Consider the following 17,518-nt stretch of genomic DNA (forward strand, 5'->3'; position numbering starts at 1 on the left):
GCAGAGCCATTACCAGGGCGGGAAAAGGCCAGTCCCACTTGCCCCTCCTTTGTCCTCCATTTAAGCAGTGAGGCATGGATAAAGAGCCTGTGGGGAACAGCCTGGAAGAGGAAAGGTCGCAGGAAGGCTCTGTGTGAAAGGGGCAGTACCCAACCGTCCTGCGGCCAATGGATTTACTTAACTCCCTCTGGCAGAAATTCCTCCCATCTCACATCACAGCTTCCAGTTTCCAGGTCACTCCCTCTCCGCTGTAGTCCTTGATCTGTCCTGCCCAAGGGTCAGCTCTGCCCTTGAGGTGCTCTAGCTGGGGCTTCTCCTTCCAAGAGTGGGAGCTCAGGGCAGCTGGGCCGCTGGTTCACGCAGAGACTATACCTTCTTAGGGACTGGCTCTTTGTGTTTCTCTTCTAGGGGTTCAGCGTCAAGATGGCAGACCTTTTTCATGCTTCCCACACCTGGGAAGTCAGATCCTTATCGTCCCCAAGCCAGCGACAGGGAGACTGCCATCACCCTGCCTTTTCTATAAGTGGTCCCAGGTGCTCTGAGCGGCCAGAGACCCTTGCTCCCACCCCCAGGGCTTTTGTCCATCCCTTCTTTTATGCCTCGTTTAGTTCTGCAGTTGTGCCCCCTCCCCAGCATTCTCCTCCTTCCCCACCCTGTGCCCGGCCTCCATCATCCCCCAAATAAGACACTCATAGCCGAAGGTGCCACCACGTCGTTTAGTGCCATTGAACACAGCCCGGAGCCCTCTCCAGCAATACAGCCCTTCCGCCTCCCCAGGCCAAGAGAGAGAGGCTGTAGCCTGGGGAGGGGGGCTGGCAGTGGGCCTTCGAGCCCAAGCCCATGTGTATATAATCTATAATATTTATATATATATTTATATATAATTCTCTCTGTAATATATGTCATAGAATCTCTCTTGGGCTTGGGGTGGAAATGTCACATTAAGAAAACATGCTAAGACTGGCCATAAAAATGGATATTCCCTAGACCTGGAAGACGGAGTATGGGATGTACAGGTGGGGGTGAGAAGAGGTAATAAACTCATTCACCAAGATTCCCTCCTTGACACAAGGATAAGAAGGAAGGTGTGGGTGGGGGGGGGGGCGGGGGGGGAGGGGAGGGATGGAAGATTTGGATTTTCCTTTAATAAAGTGAACTCAAAATGAAAGGGCACCCCCCCCACACACCAGAAGAAAATCATTTAGCAAGAGAAGTTTCATTCACCATGATATGAAAACAGCCCCGTTCTGGGACTGCTGTAAAACGTGCGGCACAGCCTTTAACCCCAAGGGAAAAGCAACCCTCCCCCATCCCCCAACAGCCTCTTCCTGCACATGCCCCTCCCCTCCCCCTAAAATAGGCTATAAGCAAACCCCATGCACCCTGGCCCCCCCCCAGCACCAGAGAGGCAGTTCCTCCCTCCAGAAGAGTCCTGAGAGGGTCTCAGGCCAGCTCCTCAGGTTTTCTCCCTCTTCAGAGTGGAGACGCCTCCCCCTACCACCCCCGCCCGACCTCTGGTCAGCAGCGATGCCAGCACCCAGGGATGCTGGGCCACGCTCACGCTCACGTCCGAACTCTGCTAGAACCCTTGAGTTTTAGTCGTCTTTTGGCAGGGACCAGCAGGGACCGTTTGGCTTCCGCAGTGAAGGTGGGAGGAAAGAACACTGCTTTAGATGACCTTTCCTAACTCCACAGAGCCCTGAGCGAAAGAGGAACCGTGCTGCGTGAACCCGCTCCCTGGACTGGATGTCCGCTGTGGTCCGGGGGCGGAATATGGGACACGAAGGGGGTGAGATTAAGAGAAAAGGATGATGCCTTAGAGAGGGCAGTTTGCACAAGATAAGGAAACGGAGACCCCGTGAGAGGAGGGAACTGTGACATGCAAAACCCCAAGGACCTGCAGCAGGAGTGCAGGGCGAGGCCAGCAGCGAGGGCCTGAGTGAGGCCACGTGAGCACGCACAACCCTTTAACAGTATTAAATGAGGTGACTTCAGCTACCTGTGCTCGCCATGCCTAGTCCTGTTTCCTCCAAGAACCAACTTCAGGTAGCCATCCTCCCCCTCCCCAGAAGATGTGGACCTGGCCTCGGCTGCGTTTCAGGGGCGCAAGTGTACGACACTGTGGGCTTGATGGAAGCGGGGTCACAGATGGACAGAAGCACCCCAACTCTCAACCTCCTCATTCTGGGACACCGCTGCAGCAGGGGAGGGGCAGGGTGCTGCCGTCTCTTCACTCTACCCTTCGACCCTGTCCTCTGCCCTCAGGACGTCTTACAGGAGTGCTGGGGCTCCAGGGCTGCGCAGAAGTCCCCACCAGGATGGAGAGTGGGTGCGGAGGGCAAGCAGTTTCAGGGGCTTATGCCTCATTGTACAACATCCTGGAAGGAAGAATACCCAGATCCTCCTCTCCTTCTCCTCAGGAGGCCTGGGGAGGGCGGCGGGGGTGGGGGGACACCTGTGAGGCCCTCCTGGGAGTCCTGGGAGGAGGTGAAGAGGGGCCAAGGGAGCCCAGAGCCCACGCTCCTCCTTGGCAGACACCCTGCCCCGGCTGGGGGCCTGACAGCACCGGACCCCTCCCTCCACCCTACTCACCCCTGAGTCCCCAAGAAGTTATAAAAATGTAGAAAAGGCAGAGAGAAAAGTGTAAACAGCTCCAGAGAATTAGGGGTAGATGGAGGGAGACACAGCCTCATGCTTCCCCATCTAGCCAAGACACCTGCATCCTGTGTCACCCCCCTCCCCCCCCACCGCCTCGGGGCCCCGGGGCTCCCAGAGCAGGAGACAGAAGAAGGCAGAAAAGGGAAGCAAGAGCTGGAGTCGCCAGCCCTGGCGGGGTCCTTTCCCATATCCTTAGGGTCCTCCTTCCAGCCACAGGATAGTCAAGATCCCAGAACAAGTGGCCATGTTTGTCCTCGGTCTCACCAGTGACCGCCTGGTCTCTGGACAGGCCTTGTGCCCCTGTGCATCCCGGCGGCCACGTCCACCTCCTCCGTGACTCCTGGTCTCAGAAGCCAAGTTACCTCTGAGGGCAGAGCCACCTCACTCTGAGGAGACGGGGTCTGTACGTTGCTTCCCCTGTGCCCATCGAACCATGTCCCACAGCCCCTGAGGTCTGTTCCTCATAGGAGGGATGAGCTTGGGCCACAGCCAAGAAAACAGAGTTGGGAAAAGCAAGAGTGACGTGGACAAAGGAGGCCTTCAGGCAGCTACAGTCAAGGCTCCTGGAAGACGAGATCAGGGAGCAAAGAACTGAGATCCAGGGGCCGGCCACGGGCCGCTCTGCGCTCCTGTGCTCAGGACACACACCGGAGCTCCACCACCACAGACCCAGAAGCCCGCAGCCAAGCGAAGTTCATGGCCATCTGCTTGCCTGGGCCTCAGTTCCTGGACCTGTGGTCTCTACAGTGCAAGCCTGGATAAAATCCTACCCCGGCCCTCCGTTTTGCTGGCCAGGACTCCTGGGCTCGTGAGAGTCTTCTGCCCAGGTTTCGGCCGTACTGCTGGGGGAAGGGAGGGTGTGGTTGCAGCCGTGCCCCTCAGGTGGGAGTGGAAGGTGGGGCATTCAGTGGGAGGAAGCTAGTTGTTGGCCTCTCCCTCCTCCTCATCAAAGGACTGCACGCCTGAGGATGTGACGTCAGACACCTTCCGACTGAGAGCGGTGGGCATCTCGGGGTCTTCTCGTGGGGAAAGCGACTCCAGGTCCCGGCATCCCGCATCCTCTTCCTCCTCGGGCGCCAATGGCCTCTTCTCCTCCTCGGCGGGGCCCCTGGCCAGGTCCACCCCGCCCACCCCTGGAGCCCAGTCAGTGTCTCCCCCCAGCAAGGCTGGAGGCTCCTGAGCAGCGTATCCCGAAGCAGGTTGGGAAGGTCCCATTTCGTGCAAGCTAGGCTGTGAGTCATCAAATGCGGGGCCGAGATAGGATCCTGTGGCCGGAGAGGCAATGAGGGACTGGTCGCTTGCTTCCCAGGCATCCGATGACCCCAGACAGTACATGCCCTGGGACACGTAGGAGTGAGGCCATCCATCCATTGGGGCTTGAGCAAGGGCATCTGTAAAGAGAATCACGGCGGTTGGTGGGGTCACAAATATCAAAGGCAGTAACAACAGCACAGAGAATTGAGGGTGAGGTGTGGGGCGGTGGGTGAGGGGGGGAGTAGGAAAGCCTATATGAACAGAAAGTCTTAGAACAGAGGTGCATGGAGGTAGCCTGGATAGTTGAGGAGGCCTCTTAGGCCTCTGGGGTCGGATTCTGGAACCATCCCTCACCCTGACTCTCCATCAATTCCTGGTAGTTGTCACTGTAATTGCAGCCCAATGGCTCCTGGGCGGAGTTGACACTCATGTCCTCACCATCCATGGAGGACCAGGCCATGAGAGTGGCCTCGGAGATAGCAAACTGTTCCATGACGCCTGGGAGAAGAAAGGTAGTTAGCACGAGATACCTCGGGGAAGCCTGAGACACATGCATGGGGCAGGGGGACGTCAGTGCAGCGCTGTTCAATAGAGATATAACGCAAGCTACTTATGCAATTTTAAATTTTCTAGTAGCCGTATTAAAAAAAAATGAAAAGACATAGGTGAAATTAATTTTAACAATACATCTTATTTAACCTAATCTATATAAAACATTATCATTTCAATGTAGAATCCATATAAAACTATTGAGGTATTTTACATTCTTTTATTCATACGAAATCTTTGAAATCCAGTCGATATTTTACACTTACAGCACATCTCCATTCGGACTAGCCACATTTCAAGTTCTCAATGGCCACATGTGGCCAGTGGCTACTGTATTGGACAGCACAGCCTTGGTATATGCCCCGAAACAAGGCAAAATCGTGGGGGACTTCCCAGAAGGTCAGATTTAGGATTCCTAGGGGAAAGAGTTGGGGGGGTCTTCTGGTGAGATATCCTAAGGGATTGAAATCGGGGATTTCCAGAAGTTTAGCTTTGGAATTTTTTTAGGAATGGTAGCTAGTGCTAGGTAGTCAAGGCCAGAGGAGTCTAAATGGGAGGGATTGTAGGTCCACAGTGGTATCAAGTTCAAGGTCTGGGAAGGACAAGGGAGGAAGGATAGAATAATGAAGATGGGTAGACTTGGGGTTCCCATGTTGGTCAAAGCCATGAGTAAGTTGAAGCTTACATTGCTAGCTGCCCTACACTACCCACTACATGTTTGTCTCCCCTCCCCACTGATATTTCTTCCACCACCCACACCACCAACCAAAGAACCCTCTTGTCTATTCCAGATCTATCATTTTTCCTAGGTATCTTATCGAGATCTGCCACTAGGGCTCAGGCAGGGTTGTAGGTACACCGTATGCCTGCCTCGTACCTATACTGAATTTTAAAAGCTCTTTTAAAAGCTCTTCCCAGGTCCCTTGATCTGGTGGTTGTCACGAGTAATGTGACCTGTAATTGCATTCATGACTGCAGTGTGCTGATGGGCAAAGGCGAGAAGAGAACCCCAAGGCTTTTCTTTCATTTTCATCATAAAACATGAGTAGAAGCACAGACTTTTGAAGCCTAAGATACCTGCCTTTTTTTTTTTTCCTCCTGTACTGAGGGAACCCAGGGTTTGGACAGTCCCACCATGTAGGAGAGAAGGCATCAGGTGGACCCACAATCCCGTGTTAACTCCCCTCAACTTCTGAGGCGATAATAAAAATAAGTTTGAGGGTACTTAGAATAAACAAGTCAGAGTCCTTGAAATTAGAGCTAGTTGGGAAATTAAGTCTGATGGTATCACATGAACAGAGCCAATCCTGCCATAGGGGATCAGGCTGAAGGGTCAGTCTCTGGCCATCCTGAACATGTGTCTCTTGAGGGGCTGGGGAACAAGTACCTGCTAGGAAACGTGCCTCCTTCTCGCCGTCGCTGAGGTCGGAGTAGGCATCTGTATCCCTGCGCACGGCCTCGTGGCTGTGTTGCGGCTGAATGGCTGGTGCCTTCCCCCAGCCCTGCCACTCGATCATGTGAGCCACCCGGCCCTGCCCCATGGCTGTGGGCTTTGTCACATGGTCCTTCATGCTTCGCGAAATCCCTGAGGGGCCAGACATTCCCCAGGTGCTCCAGAACATCACACAATACCTGCACCAGATCTGTCCCTCCCCCGCCCCCGCCATCACCCCCACCCTAGTCCCCGTGGGACTCCACCCCATGAAGGGGGCAGGTATGTCCTAAGACTCTGTCTATGAGGGGCCGCCTGGAGGATGGGAGAGGCTTGACAGAAAGGGCAAATAGGTCCGGGGTCTGGGGATGAGGGTCTTCTTCAGGCCTGAAGGGGCAGGGACACTGAAAGCATGAGCCCCTAGGGAGTCTCCTGTCTGCACGCATCCCCAGGTCGGAGTCTCACCTGAGAACGAGGACTTGGCCAGGGCCCCAATGCCATAGGCGTTAGAGTTTCGCTTAAGCTTCGGAAGAATGGAAGTGGTGTCCTCCATGGAGAGCTGGGACAGGGAATGTGGGAGGAGGGGCAGAGGAATAAGAGGCTATGAGGTGCTTTATATGTGGAGGACAGTCCACGGTTTCCAGGAGTAAGGATATGAGCCAGGGCGGGCGATCAGGCTACCATTGTACCCGGGGGGTCCCTAGGAGGCCTATCCCCCAACCACCCTTGAGAGTTTGGGGGTGGCTAAAGAATGTGAGGGCTCCCAGTGCCCGCTGGAGGAAGGGGGCGCTGTGTGCTACGGCAGCAGGTGGGAGAGGCCAAGGAAGAGGAGGTAGGGTGGGCTGCAGAGGCCTGGGGGGAGCTGCACTCACATTGATGCCATCCCAGGAGAAGTCAGTCCGGGTTTGCTGTGAGGAAAGAGGAGAGGGAGTGGGTACCCGGGGCACTTCCTCAGAGGGGCTTCCAGAAGAGCGTGAGGTAGAGAGGGCTTTCCTGAGATTAACACAGGGAACTGGGATCTCCGCGTGGAGCGTTTGGCTTGTGTTTGAGGAAAGGAGGAGAAATGTTCTGTGAGGGCGTCAGTCTGAAGGTGTGTCTGGGAGGTTGTCCTGGAATTTAGGAAGGTGGCCGAAGGACTAGGCTTATGCATGGTGGTTCTGGGGGTGTTTTCGAGGTCCTCTGGGAGGGGGGCTGAGCACGGAGGGCCTCACCTCAGTGGATGGCCGGTGGAGGCTGCTCCCGTGCAGCGAGCTGGTGCTGTCCATGTTGATTTGGTCCACATCCTTCAGGCCCTTCCAGTCCACGGCTATCACTTCATTTCCTGAGATGGACAGATGGTTAGCTGCTTCCCTTTCACCTCCCTATGCCCAACCCGAAGGCCCGTCCTCGTCCTTTTCCTTCAGAACGCTGAGGCCACAGATGGGGGCCAGGCCCTCCAGACCCCTCCCTGCCCTCGCACTACCACTCCCTCTTCTGATTGCCTATTTTCATTTACATCCCCACTCGCCCCAAATTTTTGTTAGGAGAGATAATAATGCTGAGCTCAGTCAGGAATAGCACACTCGGAAAAAGTGTTCTATGGCCTCATTTGTTGTTGTTTAAATGGAAGGGTCAGTGGCTGGGTTTTAGAAGGAAAACAGGTCTCCATTCTATCCTGAGGAATCTCTGAGGCTTTCTGTATGGGAGTGCACGGGAGCTGTGCTTTTCCTCTATTATGTTCCTACAAATAAGGGCAGAACTTTTCCAGGGGCAAGCTTCCCTAAGTGTTGGCCTTATTATTTGTGAGGTGCAAGGACTGCATCTTCCCTAGTGGATCCCCCAGAAGAGTTGGTGGATTCGTCTGACAGGAAGGAGGTTTGGTGGGGATAGAGGCAAGAGCTGGGTGTGTACACCTAGAAGCAATGAAAGCAGAGAAAGCAAAGAGTGAGATGGAATCATTTTACCTGACTCTTGGGAGACAAGTGATGGATTAAAGAGGAGAGAAGGGGGACAGCAGGAGGAGAGCAGGGGACTTTTTAAAATAGGAACTAAAAGAATAGGAATTCGAGTCAGAGAGAAGACAAAAGACAATGGGAGAGGGTGGACAGGGTTTGAGGGCTGACTGGCAAACTGGAGGACCTAGGAAGATGGTAATTCTGCAGCCGAGGCCACAGCTCCTCATAAAGGGGGACTGCTGCCGTGAGGGGTGGGTATGCCAGCTGGAAGCCTTGGGGAAGAATCACTTGGGTGGTAGACCCAAGTGAACCACCTGACCTTATAGATCTTTTCTACACATAAAGTTTTTTGATTCTGAATTTAGGATTAGGCGTCCACTCTTGAGGAGGGGTGAAGTGAATGGGGTCTTGGGCACCAGGAGGCATTCGGCATGCAACAGCATAGCTGCTGCAAGAGGAAGGGGTTGTGCTTGACAGGTCTGAGAGAGGTAAGGCCCCTCCGAAGCGGGCACACTCTCCCTTGGGGCTACAGGGGAATGGTGAGATGGGTCAGACCAGTGGCTGGAAGGGAAGAGGAAAGATGGACATCTGGGCGGACAGAGCAGGAATGGGCAGGCAGAGGACAACCTCTGAGGGGAAGGGAGATGGCGAGGGCAGAGTGGGAGAGAGGGGTGAGGGGAGGTGGCCTTTGTAGAAGAGGGAGAGCTGAGTCAGAGCCATGGGGGGCAGGGAGGGGGAGGGAAAGAACCCAGAGAAGAGGTGAAAGCAGAGGAGGAAGTGGGGGTATCCATGGAAATAAATCGGGTCTCAGAGACATCAGGCTTCCGGAGAGTGAGTTTGTTTGTGATAATAATACGGATTATTCTCTCCGCCTGAGGTCACTGGGGCATGTAGGCGGGAGAAATTGGGAGTCGGAATGGGAAAAATTGGGGGTTTTGGGAGAGGGTTGAATCAATCTGCTGAGCTGTGAGAGCGGAGTGGGTGTACGGGGTGCAGGAGAAGGCACTGGGTAGCAAGGCAAATGCTGAGGGGAGAAGAATTCCGAGGCGCCTCTCTTCCTTCCCCCCGTCAAAGGTAAATAAAGAGCTGGCCCCGCCCCGCCAGCCCCCGCCGACAGGTGCAGCCAGGTCCCCGGGTTCCCTCGCTCGGCCAGCCCCACCCTCCTCGGAGCGGGCTCCCGACCCCTCTCCAGCCCGCGAACCCCCGGCCTCCCCCCGGCGTCCCCGGCTCTTCCACCCCAACCCAGCCCGGACCCATTGCCTCCGGCCGTGGAACCCCTTCCCCTCCCCGAGGCACCAGGCTCACCCCGCCCCCGCCCCGGAGGGAAAATGCACGTGAACAAAGCAAATCGGGGGAGGCAGAAACGACCGAAAAAGGCAACGGAGAGGGAAAGAGATGGGGGCAAAACACCCAAGCCAGATGGAGGCGGAGCGGGGGCGGGGGCGTGCGAAAGGGACTCGGGGCTGAGACTGAGACTGAGGGTCCTTAAAACGGGGGCTGCTCCAGAAATGGAGGGGGGGCGAGGAGGCGCTGGGGAAGGCAAAGTCGAGGCCGATGGCCTGGAGATGGAGGGTGTGGGAACGGGAGAGTCGGGGAGGGCGACGGAGGAGAGAGAAGGTTGGCGGGGAGATGATGGAGAGGGACCGCGCCTGGGCAAGGGCAATGGAAGGAAGCCGGAGGGAGACGGAGAGAACTGAGTCCAGAGGGATGCGAGGCCCGGAGGCGCGAGGGGAGAACGGGGAGGAGAGAGGAAGGCAGGGACCGCGAGGGCACAGAGGGAAAGTGAGGGAGCGCGGCGGGGCCGGGCGGTGCGGAGAGAGGGACCCGGAGGGGCGCGGGGATTGGTGGGGGAGGGGCCGGAGGACCGGACCCCGCCGAGTCCTGCCTCCGCCCGCGCCCGCGCCGCCGCGGTACCCACCCACGGTCCGGGAGCCGATGCAGCCCATGGCTCCGGGCCTCCAGGCCGGGCCCTCACCGACGCGGGGCGGGCGCCGGGGGGAGCACCGGGAGCCGCGCCGCCGCCCCAGCCGCTCTGCAGCGCCGCGGCTGTCTCCGCTCGGCTCCGCTCCCCCCTCCCCTCTCCATCCCTCCCCACGGCAGCCTCCGTCGTCGCCGCCGCCGCCGCCGCCGCCGCCGCCTGGCTCCCCCGCCCCGGCTCGGCTCGCGGCGGCGTGGAGGGGGCGGCCCGGGGATTGGTTGCGCCGGCGCCTCCCCCCCCTGCCCCTGACCCCGCCGCGGCGCTCCCTCGGGGAGCCGGGCTGTCTGGGGGCCTTGACGCCGCTTGCCTCTCTCGCCCTTCCCCAGAGACGCTCGGGGGCTGCTCGCCGGGTCCCCGCTGGGCTCGCGCCCGGGGGCTGCTGGAGACCCGGAGGATGCCCGCCTTGGGTCTCAGGAGCCGGGTAAAGAACCCCGGGCCCACCCTTCGGATCTGGGGGATTGATTTTGAGGCTCGGGGTTGGGGATGTCTAGAGAGAAAGTGGGGCAGGAGTGAGAATAAAGCCTGGATGAAGGGCCTTGGCCGCTAAATTCCGCAAACACTTGTTTTCTTCCTGGGGCTGCATCTGGGACCCAAACGGGAGCGTGATTGGATGCAGCTCCGGTTGCTCTGCGTTTCCTGTGCGCTGTTTTATCCACCCAAACAGATCGCGAAGTCTTCGCAAGTGGATCGTGTTTTAGACTTGCCGGTGCTCGGCGCTCGCGGGAAAATCGGGCATGGGTGTGGGGATGGTGCAGATAATCTTACTCCAGTTCTGATCGGGGATGGGGATAGAAGATAATTCGATCCCATCTCGAGGGAAATAAAAATGTCAGGGCCCGAGGCTGGCTAGGAGACAGTTTTATATCCAGTGTAACTTTTCTGAGCCTTGGCCTTCTCTGACAAATGAGCGCAAGGATGTCAGAGGCGGGCAAGAGCGGGGTGGATTGCCCTCAGGCTAGTGGGGTCGGATGGGGTAGGTACCAAGGGCCTCCTGGGTAAGAGACGGAGAGACATCTAAGTGGCAAGGGTTAGGTGGGCACTACAGTTACAGCAGGCAAGAAGTGGGATCCAGAAAAGTCGCATGAGAAAAGGAGACCCTTTTATCTAAGCAGTACCCCAAAGGTCGAGGGAGCCTACCTGGTGAGCACCAATGTCAGAAGCAAATGCTAATCTAGGATCTGTTTGCTGCCCACCTGATCTTATGTCCCTCCTGAGGTTGGACAGGGAGTAGTAGGGCAGTGGGCCAGGGGGCCCTGGTGAGGACCTGGAACAGGGAGAGAGACCAAGTCTTAACGGATGAAATTTTTTGATCTTTAGATTATGAATAGGAAGCTAAACTTTAGGGTGGTAACCACTGCCTTCTGTGGAATCCCAGATGAGAGATGTAGGGGAAGATACTAATAATTTAATTGCAGATCTAGGAGATAGGATGACGGAAAGGGAACTAATCTTTGGTCTCTGTGCATGAAGAAACAAACCAAGTCTACATCTATAGAACCATGAGAGAGAAGAGAGAAAGGTCAGTGGCGGGTGGGCTTAGATTTTAATTGTCCAGTACACTTTGTGGCAGGATCTGCTCTCTTATTTTGACAGTGGAGGGAATTAGAAAGTATTTTCCACCCCCCAGATCAGCTTTTGTTGGTTATACAAAAGAGGTACTAAGTGGTTTCTGCCCTCCTGGAATATAGCGTCTAGCTGCAAAAGAAAGAAAATGGAAAGATGGTTAAAAAAAAAAAAGATAAAAGGAAGAAACAGCCTCCATTACTATAGTAATGCTCCCAAACCCCTACTGTGTGAGCAGAGAAGGCGCTGACTCTCCAGGTCAGCAGTAATGGACCAGGTGGCCAGCTCTGCTCATGCCTTCTCACCTGAAACTGCTCTTCCCTTGGGGTGCTTTCTTTCTTTCTTTTTTTTTGCGGTATGCGGGCCTCTCACTGTTGTGGCCTCTCCCGTTGCGGAGCACAGGCTCCGGACGCGCAGGCTCAGCGGCCACGGCTCACGGGCCCAGCCGCTCTGCGGCATGTGGGATCTTCCCGGACCGGGGCACGAACCCGTGTCCCCTGCATCGGCAGGCGGACTCTCAACTACTGCGCCACCAGGGAAGCCCTTGGGGTGCTTTCTGATTCCACTATTCTCAGTATTAATCTGGTCCAAACATGGATACGAACCCTTCCTTGGGTCCCCTTAGCACAGCTGTATAAGGCTGGATTTATCCAAATGGTTTAAATCAAGTCAACACAAGGGATCCCAGGTCTAGAAGACTCAGTCCCATCCCATATTCTGTCTTAAAGGTATTTCCAGCATCAGAGAAAAGGAGACTATCATAGGCACAACACTGGCATGCTTCCTTCCTGCTTCTTGTACTGAATCTTCTTACTTCTCACCATTTAGAGAGATTCTTCCAGTCTCTTTGCTGTGTTGTGAGCCAAGGTCAAAGATTCTAGTTCTGTTATGAACAGAACAACCTTTCTGGAGGACAATTTGACACTACAGATCAAAAAATCTTCAAAACATGCATTACTATTGTTACTAAATTGTGACACAGCAATTCCATTTATAGAAATAGTCTAAGAAAATAAAAATAGAATGTGGACGAAGATGAAATCTACAGCATCCATCAGAGTACAATTTCATAATAATTATAAAGATTATTATGAACACAGATTATTTGAACACAGCCCACATGTTCAAACCTGGGGCTTAATTAAGTAAATTATGCTATATGCCTATAATAGAATATTTTGCAGCCATTAATACTATCTTATAACTGTATTCGTTGAAAATTATTCATGATACATTGTGATATTATAAAAAAGCAGGCTATAAGAATTACAGTGTATCAATTTTTGTTTGAAAATCACACACACACAAACACACACACATAGATTCTTCTCCTGCCTTTTGTCAGGCTTTCCATCCCAAATAATTTATGGGATTCCTTGAAGAAAGCTTATATTTTACAAACGTCCAGTTCCACTCATCAGTTACAGATTGACTCTCAATGAAATTACAATATTAATCAGTCCATTTCCAAAGTCTAAAAATATAGGACTTTGGCAGAGTGCCCCAGCATGACACTGGCATCTTCCTTATTGGCTCTCTTTGGGACACAACACCAAGGTGAAATTATGCTTCCATCCTCTCTGTGGTTGCTGCTTCGTGCTCCTAATCTCCTGTGGACAGGTCTTGGACAGAAGGACAAACCAAGCTGAGAGCTAGTACTGCCTAAAATGGGGACTCTTGTCCCAGGATTCATGGACGGAATCCAGAATCCATAACCTTGGATGGGAAAAAAAATTACGTTCACTAACTTGTAACCGAAATTCCCCATCCACTTAAATTAGGCACGTAGGCAGCAAACCACAGTTGTATCAGAGGTATTGTACTGTGTCTTTATCAGCCATGAAAATTGCAGATGTTTCTATTATACAATAGTTGTGGCAGATTTTTTACAACATTCTTTATGTTCATCACTACTTTGAAATTATAGTAGTATTGAACCTGCCTCTACGTTTACTTATTTAATGCTTTTATAAAGAAGCAGATATACTACTATACCACAATTTTATAACTATTTTTATATAATTGGTACCCTTTGTAATCTGTATTTTGTTTTATGCATTTAATATTATTCTGAGAGGGAAACCATGGATTTTCCAGATTGACAAGGGATCCAGGGCACAAAAAATTTAAGAACCCCTGGCCTCTAAGTACATATTTGGTGGTGATAGTGGTGGTGGAAGTCTCTAATTCTGCCAGAGCTTAATAGTCTGGTTAATAGTACCAACTTAAAGGACCAAGCAAGATACTCATCATCCCATTTTGAAGACTGGGTCCCCAAGAACAAAGATATGTCCCTTTTTATCTGCAGGACTGAAAGAGACACACCAAAGGCAGGCCTGCCCCCCAAAACTGGAGAGGCAGCTCTAAAACATGACAGCAAAGACCTGTACTATCACAGAAACATCTGTGTATCGTATCTGGGTCTGTATCTCGACGCAACAAGCAGGTGATTCAGGCTGCTTCCAAATTTAGTCAGCTTGTGGGAAGCCCTTAGTGGCTCATGGGAGGCCCTATTTGCTTAAGACACCAGAAGTGGGTGTGCTGATACTAGAGGAGCTCTGTAACAGGGCTGGGGTAGATTGTTTGGCACTGAGTTGCCTGGAATAGCATGGGGTCTGGGTGGAAATCAGAAGAGTCTAAGAAAGGTGATGGAAGTCTGTATTCTTTTAAAAGGGATTAATTTCCTCAATACCCGGTGAACAGGAAGACGAAGAATGGGGCTTGGGCGTTGGGTTGCTGACACATCAAGGAAGACTCAGACTTAAGTCACGGATGGGTCCACGGTGGGAATGTTGGTAGTGTGTAAGTTGTATTTCCACAGAGTAGGAAGTGGCCACAGAAGCTGTGCTGGTGGTCTGTGGAGCTCTCTTTCCCACACCCACCGTCCTCTGGATTTCCAATGTAATTAGTAGATGAGGTTCCTGGCTGTTATGCTGGGGCAGGGGGTTTCCTGAGCAGAACAAGTTTACTGAGGAAGGAAGGACTTCTCAGGGCAGCTAGTTATGCAGAATGACATGTTCCATAGCAGAAATTCTCTGGTTTCCAATGAGCCTAAAGGTCTCATTTGATCAATCTGATCAATCAATTTGATCAATCAATCAATCAAGGAAGATAAAACCTTTTACACCAGCACAGGTTATTGTGCGTTTGACTTTTTAGATGAGGTTTGAAACCTTTGCAAAATATTAGGGATTTAAGGTGAGCTCATTCCAGTGTGGAGTACGAAAAGGAAGCTTAGTAACGCGGGCAGCGGTGGCTCCCCACTCACCCCTGCCCACCTTGGTTCTGTCCCCAGATATACACCTCCACGCATGCGCTAAAGCTTCCATGGGCGGGTCAGCATGCCTGAGTACACATTTTGCAGGAAGGATCCTAAGATTCCCATTCAGCAGAGAAGAATGCTTGAACAAATGTTTCCCCGGTGACTCTAACAGTCTCTTCTTTAGATTATCAAGGGAATGCATTTGCCCTGTCTTTTCTTGGAGAAACAGGACTGTGGGAAAGTCTGGAACAGAATCACTTCAGATTTGGGGGTATTATCCAAACATTCTGATGAGAAAAGCCTGGGTTCTGGGCTGATGGGCTCCTACGTCTCTCTCAGAGAAGGGGAGGGTTTAACCCAGAGGACCTGGAACGGTGTCAGTGCTTTACTGCTTCCTGCCCCAAAGCATATGCAGGGGCTCAGGGTACCATCATCACGTCCTGGTCATAGGCAGCAGCAGACCAGGCAGGATGCCAGGACCAAGGAAGCAGGCCTAGAGTTTGGGCAACCATAAGTCAGAGGCCAGGTAGGCAATCAACACTGGAGTTCATCAATCCCAGAGAGCTGGACCAGATGGGATCTTTGGAGATCAAGTGAGTTCTCAGCACTCATACATCCCAGAGCCACTGACAGAGCAAGGAAGAATCAAATAGGTAACATCAGGCAGTCGCTTCTTCTAGCCACAGTGACCAGAAAACTGGGTTTAGGGAAGGAGTAGGAGTAATTTCTGCATTCTGAGGTAAGAGCTGGAATTTGCCACTTGATCTTTCTCTCCCTGTATCTCTCAAGTTTCCTCCACAGCCAACGTTCTTGAAAGAGCTGCTGACATTCATCTTCAATTCCTCACCTGCATTCAGTCCTCATCCCACTCCAGTCTGGCGTCTTCACTCTCCTGAAACAGCTCGCACAGGGGTCTGCTCTATCCTCTATGTCAGTAGATTTTGTTCATTTCTAATCTTTGCACACCAGGAGCATTCCACGCTCCCTTGTCCCCACTCTTTCCTGGTTTTCTACCTGCCTTTCTGACTGCTCATTAGTTCATTCCATCCATTCATTCATTCTATATTACAGGTATTTATTGAGCTTCTACTATATACCAGTACTATTCTAGGTGGTGGAGGCTGAAACTCATACCTTTATGGGGCTTAGGGTCTAGTGAGAAGTAGTGGAAAGGAGACAGCAATAAACGAATTAGATAAGTGATGTAGTGGGTTTTGGTGCTGAAACCCAGGACTGAATAATATATTTAAGGTCATAAATGATATGAAGAAAAGTGAAGGAAAGGAGGATAACCAGTAAAGCGTGTTGGTATATGTAGTTCTAAATACAGTGGTCAGGGATGGCCTCACCGAGAAGGTGGCATTTGAAGAAAGACAAGAAGGAGATAATAGAGTGATCAAGGAGATACTAGAGTGATCAAGGCAGATGTCTGGGGAAGAGCCTTGCAAGCAGAGGGAACAGCAAGTGCAAAGCTCAGAGGTGGGAGTGTGCTTTGCACATTGGAAGGAGAGCAGAGAGAACAATGTGGCTGAAGCAGAATGAGTCATAGGAGATGAGCTCAGAGAATAGGTGGGGCCAGTCTGGGGAGAGCCTTGTACTCTGCTGTAACTTTGCTCCCTGACAAAGGAGCTAAGAATATACAGTGGGGAAAGGACAGTCTTCAATAAATAGTGGTGAGAAAACCGAGCAGTGACATGCAAAAGTATGAAACTCGACCACTGTCTTACACCATACACAAAAGTTAACTCAAAATGGATTAAAGACTTGAATGTAAGAGCTAAAACCATAAAACTCCTTGAAGAAAACACAGGTCTTAAGTTCCTTGACATTGGTCTTGGAGATGATTTTTTGAATCTGACAGCAAAAGCAACAAAAGCAAAAATAAATAAGTGGGACTACTGAAAAGTAGTCAACTTCAGTCAATCAAACTGAAAAGCTTCTGCACAGCAAAGGAAACAGACAGCAAAATGAAAAGGCAACTTCTGGAATGGGAGAGAATATCTGAAAATCATATATCTGATAAGGTCTAATACCCAGAATATATAAAGAACTCCTACGACTCAATAGCAAAGAAAACAAAAAACTCGATTGAAAAATGGGCAGAAGATCTGAATAGAGATTTTTCCAAAGAAGACATACAGATGGCCAATAGGTACATGAACAGATGATCAACGTTATTAATTACCAGGGAAATGCAAATCCAAACCACAATGAAATATCACCTTATACCTGTTAGAATGGCTATTATCAAAAAGATAAGAAATAACAAGTGTTGGCAAGCATGTGGATAAAAGGAAACCCCTGAGCACTGTAAACTGGTGTAGCCACCATGGAAAACAGTATGGAGATTCCTCAAAAAATTCAAAATAGAACAACCATATGACCCAACAATTCCACTTCGGGGTATTTATCCTAAGAAAATGAAAACACTAGCTCAAAAAGATATCTGCACCCCCATATTCATTGCAGCATTATTTACAGTTGCCAAGATATGGAAACAACCTAAGTGTCCATCAATAGATAACTGGATAAAGAATTGTGGTATGTGTATATATATATATATATATATATATATATATATATATATATATATATAATGGAATATTATTCAGCCAAAAAAAAGGAAATCTTGCCAATTTGTGGAAACATAGGTGGATCTTGAGGGCATTATGCTAAGTTAAATTTGTCAGACAGAGAAAGGCAAACACCATATGAACTCTCTTATATGTGGACTCTAAAAAGAAAAACCCAAAACAAAAAACAAGCTCACAGATGCAGAGAACAGATTGGTGGTTGCCAGAGGTGGGGGGTAAGGAGTGGGAGAAAAGGGTGAAGGAGGTCAAAAGGCAAAGAAAAAAATTGCAGTCAATTTAAAACAGACATTGAAA

General features: G+C 51.5%; 1 protein-coding gene across 2 annotated transcripts; it reads right to left on the reverse strand.

Moving 5' to 3' along the window:
- Positions 1-2,830: 2,830 nt before the first annotated feature.
- On the reverse strand, positions 2,831-10,334 carry FAM131B (family with sequence similarity 131 member B). Of its 2 annotated transcripts, XM_079932331.1 has the most exons (7): positions 9,746-10,334; positions 7,105-7,214; positions 6,766-6,801; positions 6,359-6,452; positions 5,849-6,046; positions 4,267-4,410; positions 2,831-4,049 (listed from the first exon to the last, which is right to left on the reverse strand). In XM_079932331.1, exons 1-7 carry the CDS (start codon positions 9,771-9,773, stop codon positions 3,577-3,579), a joined length of 1,083 nt encoding a protein of 360 aa, XP_079788457.1. In that variant the 5' UTR covers positions 9,774-10,334; the 3' UTR covers positions 2,831-3,576. The 2 variants fall into 2 exon arrangements, with proteins under 2 accessions (XP_079788457.1, XP_079788458.1); XM_079932332.1 differs by lacking the exon at positions 6,766-6,801.
- Between the last annotated feature and the right edge of the window lie 7,184 nt (positions 10,335-17,518).

This window comes from Stenella coeruleoalba (assembly GCF_951394435.1).
Source record: "Stenella coeruleoalba genome assembly, chromosome: 9".
In the NCBI taxonomy this organism is placed as follows: Eukaryota; Metazoa; Chordata; class Mammalia; order Artiodactyla; family Delphinidae; genus Stenella; species Stenella coeruleoalba.